This window comes from Pteropus vampyrus, unplaced genomic scaffold (assembly GCF_000151845.1).
Source record: "Pteropus vampyrus isolate Shadow unplaced genomic scaffold, Pvam_2.0 Scaffold554, whole genome shotgun sequence".
Lineage (NCBI taxonomy): Eukaryota > Metazoa > Chordata > Mammalia > Chiroptera > Pteropodidae > Pteropus > Pteropus vampyrus.
Window position 1 is genome coordinate 319,948 of NW_011889335.1, and position 8,451 is coordinate 328,398.

The following is an 8,451-nucleotide window of genomic DNA, read 5'->3' on the forward strand; positions in this document are numbered from 1 at the left end:
CAGGCGGCCTGCTTCTCTCTGGGTCACAGGGAGCCGAAGTCCCACCCCACCCGGGCCAGGACCCTGTGGCACAAGTGGAATGTCGGAGGGGCATTCGAAACGCCCTCCCTTCTCGCAGAGAGAGGAAGGGAGGGGCCAGGCGACGGCCAGGTGCCTGCCACACTCCGCGTTCCTCGGTGCTGCTGCAGATTAAAATCACTCCGTGTCACGAGGAACCTGATCGTGTCATTAAATTATATGCAGCTCATTCTGACGCAACTACAAACTTTTAAACTGAATGTTCCTTTACCTTTAAGCTGCTGCCATCTCGCCCACAGCCTGCCGGGCACTGTGCTGCCCACTGCACAGGCTGCTTCTCTCTGCCGTCACCCGGAGGTGGGGGTGTGGTCGCTCGGCCTGCAGCAGCGGGGTGCCCACGGCACGGAAGGCCCTGCGGTGGTGGCCTCGGCCTCTGCTCTGGCCGCATCTCTGTTCATGAGAAAAGCAGCGGCAGAGGCGTGGCCGCGAGCGGACGGGGCAGAGGAGGAGTAACTGCAAAGCACGTGCCCGGAGCCCACGCGGGCCGGAGGCGCCTGCCCCCCGCGCCCCGGCCTCTCCCGCCAGGGTCTGGACCTCTGACGCGTGCCCTGCGAGGTGGCTGCGGGACCGAGGCCTCTTCTCGAGGACTCTGCGGCCCCACTGTGTCCCGATTACATGCCACGGGTCATTTACGTCACGAAAGCGCGTGGCAGAGGCTGTCCCGCCGCCGGGGGCGTCATCTCACGCTCCTGTTGAGTCCGCGCTCTGGACACTGGCTAAGAGCAGCAATTTACGAAATCTCGTCAGAACCGACGCTGGCCCTGGAGCAGGCGTGGCCCAGCTGGCCTCGCCACTTCACTTGTCACTTCTCCCCGGACCCTGTGATTCTTCCTGAGAAAATAAACAAACATTCACACGTACTTTCCCGTGAGCCCCCTGGGGCACCGCCCCCTCCCTATGGGGAGCTTCGGTAGCAAGGGCCCCCCCCAGCCGGAACCCCCACCGGGGCCCAGACCAACCGGCTGCGTGTGGCCGAATCCCTCGTGTGAGTGTCAATTTGCAGGTCTGGACATTCTCGGAGACCAAGGGTCATGGAGACGGGCGCCCACAGAACCGTGTGGGGTCACACAGACGCCACCCCTTCTCCCTGCCAGAGTTTTCTCATTAAAATATGGAGACCAGCGCCCCTCCTGCTCCGTCTGCCCAGAAATAACACATGTGCCCTCGGAAGCGTGGCAGTGGACGTCTCGCCAGGCTCCTCCATTCGGGGCAGACACGTACCTTCGGTCTTATGTTTGGGGCCACCTCCTGCCCCGAACCGCCACACAGGGACAGGCGTCTCTCCGGGGGACACACCCAGGCTGGTGGGACGCGTGACATTCCACCGCTCGGCTTTAATGGGCTTTGCCAGCCCCTCGCTGACGGCAGCCAGACCGATGCCACGTTTCGCGTGACAAACGCCCGCGGCCAGTCACGTGTCTTCACATGCGTGTCACGGAGAGATGCTGCCGCCATTCCTCTCTCCCTCTGCATGGGCCCGGGAGGGTTCCCAGACGTCTCTGGATGCCTGGGGACACCCCGATGCCGTCGGCTGCTCCGAGGTGCCCCGTCCCCACTGTCTACGACATTGCCATGGGATGTGCCCCCCTCTGGCCGGGCTAGGCACTTCCGCCTGGCCCTGTCCCCGGCTGCGGGACGCCCACGGGGCAGGGGCTGCGAGACCACAGAGGGAGAAGGCGCCAGGCCTCTCCGCGCGGGCCGCACGCGTCGGCCAGCACGAAGCCGCGGTGAGCCAGGAAGCTGACAGCTCCCCGTTACAGCGGAAGTTTTAACTACGAGGGGTCACTTTATCCCCACAAAAGACACATCAGCAAGGACCGACATGAAACGTGATGAGCTGGGTGCAGCGACGCAGGCACGGCCGTCACTCCCTACTCTGCTCTGTGCGGTCTGCCACTCCGACTGTCCCTGAGCTGGGTCCCCAGAGCTGGCCTCTCCTTCTTGGAAGGGGTGCTCTGAGCTGTCCTCGTCTCAGGTGAGGGGTCGGGGGTGGGACACGGGAGTGTCCGTGGTGCTGGCAGCAATGTCTGAGGCCCCGCCAGCCCACTGACATGTGGGGGAGCTGAGGTCTGAGAGGGTGGGTCCCATGTCTGAGGGGCATTTGAACCCAGGTCTGGCTGAATCTGAGGCTGTTTTCTTCCCTTCCCCTGGGATAAGACCCCTCCCCTGTGCAGGCCCCTCAGAGGCCTGGGGGGTGGCCGGGATGCCTCCTAGCGCAGAGCTGTCACCCGGGGCCCGGGGCCGAGTCTGCCTGCTGGAAGACGCCACACCCCCGCCCCACGCTGCCTGCCAAGTCTCCCGCCTGCGGCCCCTTCTCCTCGTAGCTATGGCAATCAAAACTGGCAAAAGCAACACTTTTTGCGTGATATCACGTGTTGCTTAATGTTTGGACACTGATATCTTCTCCAGCTGGGTTTTTCTTAATTTACGTCAACAAACCAATCTGGAAGCAAACATACTACTTGCGTTTGGGTGCCAAACAGAAACACTAAGTGACAGGCAGACTTGAGATATGTCTGGGTGTGTGTGGGGAGGTGGCCTGAGAAACAAGGGAAGGAGGGGGACAGAGCCCCCGCCCGGCCTGGCACACTGTCGAGGGAAGTGGGGGGACAGAGCCCCCGCCCGGCCTGGCACACCATCGAAGGTCTGCATACAGCGGAAGAGCCCCCAGGAGCGCGGGTGGGACCACGGGGGTCACCTGGGCCCAGCGGTCACTTCTGTCCTGCAGCAGCAGACTCCCTGTGCTCCTGCACCCACATCGGAGCTCACGACAGTGACCGCTTGGCAGTTCCTGTCCTGCAGCCTCAGACCATAGTGACTCCCGCTACCCGAGAGTCCCACCACCTATGTCCACGAACCGGCCACCACCGAGCCCCCTCAGTCACCCAGGATGGCGCTCAGACCCATGGCATCAGCGCCGCCAGGGCCGGTGTTCGGGACGACCTTACCTACGGCCCCTGTGGCCTTCTTCCTGTGGCTTTTCTCAATCAAGGAAACATGAACGAGGCGCTGTTTAAAGGCTGACAGCATCGTTTCAGTGGTCACGGTGCCCTCAGGCTGGGCTGGGGCCCACGTGCATCTCGGCCCCACCGTCTATGCTCAGGTTCTCACCCACCCCGCCCGCCAGGGTCCTGTCGGAGCCGACCCGGTGACGGAGGCCAGACACTCTCCATCTGTCGTCGGCTGGAGCCACGGGGTCCGGGGACTCTGGGCGGCTGCCCTCAGTCACTTAGGGACGCGCCGGGACCTGCAGTTTCTCCAGCTCCTGGCCTCGCTTTCAACTGCCACCCCCATCCCGTCAGACAGACAGACAGACAGACAGACAGGGTTCTTGGCAGAGCTCACTTAAAACCCCGTCTTTCAAACTGATAACAGGAAAAATTGATGTGACCTTCAGCTTCCTAAACACAAACTTTCAATCAAATGCCCATGAACGAGAAAGGAAAAAACGCCGTAAGGCTGAAGGCGGACAAGCAGTTAACCCCCCGTCGCCCAAGGACCTCCGCGTGCCTCTGTCCGCGACCTCTCCGCCAGGACGGCGGCAGGAAACACGCAAAGGACACGCGGGAGCCCGCAGGGAGCGCCCGGCTTAGGATCGGCCTTCCGGGAAAATCCTGTGCGTGAAATAAAAACCATCTTTTCTCCCTGTGTCCCACATTAGGCCATTTATTTATCACTTCGGAATCTTCCCGTGCGCAGCTGGAAACCGGAACAGCACGAAGGTCTTTGGCCGGCTCTGAGGTGACTGACATGCCGCCTGTTTCAGGGGGGCAGAGGTTTGAGCGGGTGCTGCGGCCTGGGGTCAGGGGTCACCGCTGCTGGTGTGCCAGGGGCCAGGGCGGGCCACATGGTGCTGGGCGAGGGGACGGGACACGCCGGGGGAGCCTGCTCGTCCCGCACGCGGCCCACGTCGGTAAGCGTCGTCCTCGCCCAGGGCCACCCTCACGCTGCAGCTGCCCAGGAGGTGACGTCTGGGAGAAAAAACTTCCGTTCACAAACGGCCAAGTGGCAAAAGCGACAGTCTCCCCGTCAGCGCCTGCGCTGGGGGCACCCGGCCACGCGGAAGAGGAGACGGAGCGGCAGACGGTGGGGGGCGCAGACCAGGAAGGGGGCACCAAAGCCGGGTCCGGGCCGACGCCCGCAGCGCCTACCCGGCCGATGGCCAAGTCGCACGAGGTCGCTGAGCAGCCATCCTGCGGGGCAGGAAGTGGCCACGCGCTCCACACCCAGGTGCGTCATGAACAGGTGAGGTGGCTCGCTTCCTCGGAAACGCACCCGGCCCCCCGTCTCCAGATGCTGCCGGGCCCTCCGGCCTCCGGGGCCCCCACACCTCGCTGGGCCTCAGCGTGTCCAGGTGCCCCGTGTCTGGACAGCCCGTCTTCTTCTGCGGGCGAGGCTCGCACTGTGGCTCCACCACGGGACGTGGCCACAGGACGCCGAGGATGGGGGTGGGGGGTTACTGGCACCTCACGGGGACAGGGGACCGGAACACAACGACCCTGTGGAAAACAGCCTCCCACGTGGCCCAGGGCCTGGTTCAGTCTAAGCGTGGTTCCGGAAAAAGATGTTATTTCTGCATCTTTCATCACCTGGGCGTCTGGAAATGGGGAAGAGCGGGGTGCGGTGCAGCCAGCGCTCACGCCGCCCACGGTCCCTGTGTCAGCGTTCAAAGCTCCCAGCGCCAGAGAGCGGGGGGACCAGGGCCGGGGGACTTCCTCGTGTCCACAGCCCCCTCGTCTGGAAACCGCGGTTGTACCTCTCTGTGCCTTTCCTGTTCCTCTTGATTTTCATCCGCCCTGCTGCAGCCTGAGCTGCGGAGGCGGCTCCAGGCCACCCGCGTCGGCTTTTCATGTCCCTCTGCGGAGCTTGTCCTTGGAGCAGTACACGGCCACGGTGAGTGAGCCCGGCCGCCGCCTCTGTTGGCGGGAACCTCAGGGCATGTGTCAAGCCGGCTCTGACAGGGCCGAGGCACCCGGGAGATGGAACGCAGATGCGGGCGTGTACTGCAGCGAGGCCGCGGCCCAGACAGCCGGTGCTGGGCCATCGGAGTGGCAAGGTCACCTCAGATGGCTCTGATGGCTGCATGCGGCTGCATGTGAGTGGCCGCTGAGCCTGGATCCTTCGGAGTCTGCTGGGACCTGGTGATCAGGGAGCAGGGCTCCTGCGTGAGAGGCCCACACTCTCCTGGCCCGGGAGGTGGCCTGTGAGCAGAGCGGCAGTTTGGGGCATCTGGAGCATCGTCAGGGTCTGACAGTGTCACCGACAGGCCTGCTGATCTGCCGGCAGCCCCGATGGCACAACGTGCTCTGTGGGACTGTCACAGAGCCCATCCGAGGGCTCCGTCCTCAAGCAGAGCAGAGCCTGGGGTCTCGAGACAGCCTAGCGCAGTGCATTCGGGAGACCCGCACGGCTGAGGGCGAGCCGCCTGCGGGAACCAGGGCAGGGACGACTGCAGTGGCCGCCGGTGACTGGAACGAAGCTTTCCCTGGTGAGCTTGGAGCACGACCACTTTTGCGACCCCCAGATGCAAAGACCCCCCACCCCCCAGCTCACACGGGCTGCGTGGTGCGGGTGGTGCCCGTCAGGCTCGGGGTCTGTCCCCAGGCAGGGCGTCCGTGCAGCCACTGCAGGAACATGGCACCGCTGCCTCGGACCTGAGCCCCGAGAAGGACAGAAGATGGGTGACACTCATTTCGCTTTAGAAGAAAGAAAATCTAGAATTAATCTGGCTGAGTAAGGAAAGGATGTAACAGGTCGTAAGTTGGTGAGGACAGTCTGAAGTTCACGCCCCGTCCCCTGTTGGTGTTGTCACGTGAAGCACAGAACACACCCAGACCGTGCGCGTCACACGGCTGTGCCCTCATCTCGGTTCCTGGTGACGCATACAAACCACTTGAGCGTCTCTACTGAGGTTTACACTGTCACAGGAGCCCGCGACCAACACGCAGCTTCCTGCCGCACGGCTGGGCGTCGCGTGTCGACTCCATGTGTCACGGAGTAAATCTGTCCCATCTCCCCGCACGCGTAGCTACGCGTTTGCCCCCTGCCCTGCGGTCCATCGTGAAGCCGAGACGACAACGTGACCACGACAGAGCACACCGCGGAGCGCAGCGGATGATGGAGATGCTCCCCATTGCCACCGGCAACATGAGCGACCCAGCTTCGTGTGTGACCCCTGACCTCTAGGCTCAACCTTGGGGTGCTAAGTGGGGAGGCCAGGGACCCTCGTCACCCTCTGTCCAGAGTGCACCAAGGCCAGGAGAAACGCCTGCCCCTTGGACCGCACCCGAAGGGCGTCCACCTCCCAGCTCTCCTCGGCAAGCCGCTGCCTCCTGCTCCGTGGACACAGGTCGGAAGGGACGCGTCTCGCGCCTGCTCCTCCGGCATTCACGGAGCCCTCCGCAGCAGCGCCCCGCGGCCACCCGCCTCCCTCAGCAAGGCCTCCAGCCCCTCCGACCGCCAGGAGGACCGGACGGCGGGAACACCCTCCGGGGCTGCGGCCCGGGGCCCTGGCGGCTGTAGCTGGCTCTGGACCCAGCTGGTTCTGGGTCCCAGGCAGCCAGCTGTGCCCTGGGCACCAGCTGCCGCGTCCCAGAGCGGGCGCCGCCATCGCATTTCCAGCCCCCCCACCCTCCACCCTGTGCGAACAGACGTCAGGGATGAACCCTAACGCGAGCAGGACGAAGCGTGTGCGAGACGGGACAAAGCGTGTGCGAGACGGGACAAAGCGTCTGCGAGACGGGACAAAGTGTGTGCGAGACGGGACAAAGTGTGTGCGAGACGGGACAAAGCGTGTGCACGGCGGCCGGCCTCCTGAGCTCGCTGTCGCAGACGGAAAAATGAAGACACACACGCCGCAGGACACGCTGGCTCTTTTACTACAACGTGACCACACGGCCACTTCCGACGGTGGTTCCATCTACGTGTCACTCACGTACTCACTCCAACCTCACGCACTCAACTTCGGCCCACACGGGCCAGCCCGCCCGCCAGGCTGCCTTCATGGGTCAGAAGCCACTCCTTCACGGCCGGCCCTCCGGAGTAGTTGCCCACGGCTCCGCTGCTGCAGACCACTCGATGACAGGGGACGAGGATGGGGACCTGCAGGACAGTGAGGGCCACTGTCAGTCTGTGCGCGGCACCGGAGGCCGAGCACATGGACCAGGGCCCGCCATGCCGGCTCAACCGCGAGCAGGCACTGGCGAGGGGCTGGGGACAGGTCCCCAGGCAGCTGTGTCAGTGAGTCCCCCGGGACACCATGCGCAAAGGTGACCGTGCGGAGAAGGCTCTTCCGGCAACCCCTCTGCACCGAGATTTGGGAAGAGAAAGGTTCATTTGGTCAGTGACCTCAGACGTGTACTTACAAGACTTACAGTTACGTTTCCAGATAATGGGCGGTGTGTGAAGTTCTCACACGTCGCTGAGAAGTAAATCCAGGTTTGTGGGCACAGAGACCCCCTGGTGCAGCCAGCCGGTGGCCGCCTTGGCAAAATCTAAAATATATACTCTGGCCCTTCGCAGGAAAGGCTTGCTGACACGTGCCACACCACCGTGCCCTGGGATTTCTGAGTCCTCTCCTCTAGCTCTGGATTCTCAGGACGTCTGAGAAGCTCCAGCTTCCTTCCTCCCCACCTGAGTGGCTGCTGCTACTGTCCCCACCCCCGGGGCAGTGACAGGCCAGCCAGCAATTCCAATGACCCCTCTCACAGGCGCCAGCCACCCCCTCAGACAGCGTGCTGTGCCCCCCACCCCAAGGGCTTGAGACATGGTCGGCGCCCGCCCCAGCTGGGGCTGGCGCCAGCACAGGCCGCTCTCACCCCAGCAGGAAGTCCTGGAAGCCTGCCACGGCTACGCCACCTCTGCCATGCCACTTTATCCTCCTGAAGGCCTTAACACCCCGAAGCCCTCTGTCCACTTCTCAGTGGGCTCAGGACGTGGCAGGAGGGGAAAGGGTATAATTTACGGTCCCTTGAAGCCGCAGGGCGTGGAGTCGTCTTGGGAGGTGGGCCTCTCCCCCGGGCAGCCGGTGGCCACACGCCAGGGGCAGTGCGTGCCCCGCCTGCAGGGGCTCTGGGGATCGCGGGGCGACTGCCTGGAGATCCCAGCAAGCAGTTCGCAGAGCATGGGCAGAGCTGCTCCTGGGGGGCTTCTGGAAGGGGGTGCAGCGGGGTCTCTGCAGACTTCAAACTGCTTCTGAGAAAAGGGTCTGCCCGTGAGCCCAGGGAGACAGCCTCACGGCTCAGTCATTCCGTCATGACGTGCTGCGCTGACAGGTCTCATCACTGTGCAAACATCACGGTGGCTGCTCCACGATGAATGTCACCACCGGTGAGCACGATCACAGGAACAGGGCCATCTCTAGAGACGGGGGAC

General features: G+C 63.7%; 1 protein-coding gene and 1 long non-coding RNA gene across 2 annotated transcripts in view; both read right to left on the reverse strand.

The window, feature by feature from the left end:
• The window catches only part of LOC111733367, a 5,456-nt gene extending 3,518 nt beyond the window's left edge, over positions 1–1,938 (reverse strand). The window contains exon 1 of the long non-coding RNA XR_002777964.1: positions 290–1,938. This is a non-coding gene — a long non-coding RNA (uncharacterized LOC111733367). The remainder of the gene's footprint in view (positions 1–289) is intronic.
• Positions 1,939–6,932: 4,994 nt separating this feature from the next.
• The window catches only part of MGMT (O-6-methylguanine-DNA methyltransferase), a 42,149-nt gene continuing 40,630 nt past the window's right edge, over positions 6,933–8,451 (reverse strand). The window contains exon 4 of the mRNA XM_011384026.2: positions 6,933–7,179. Within this exon, the coding sequence (XP_011382328.2) occupies positions 7,036–7,179 (144 nt within the window). The 3' untranslated portion in view covers positions 6,933–7,035. The remainder of the gene's footprint in view (positions 7,180–8,451) is intronic.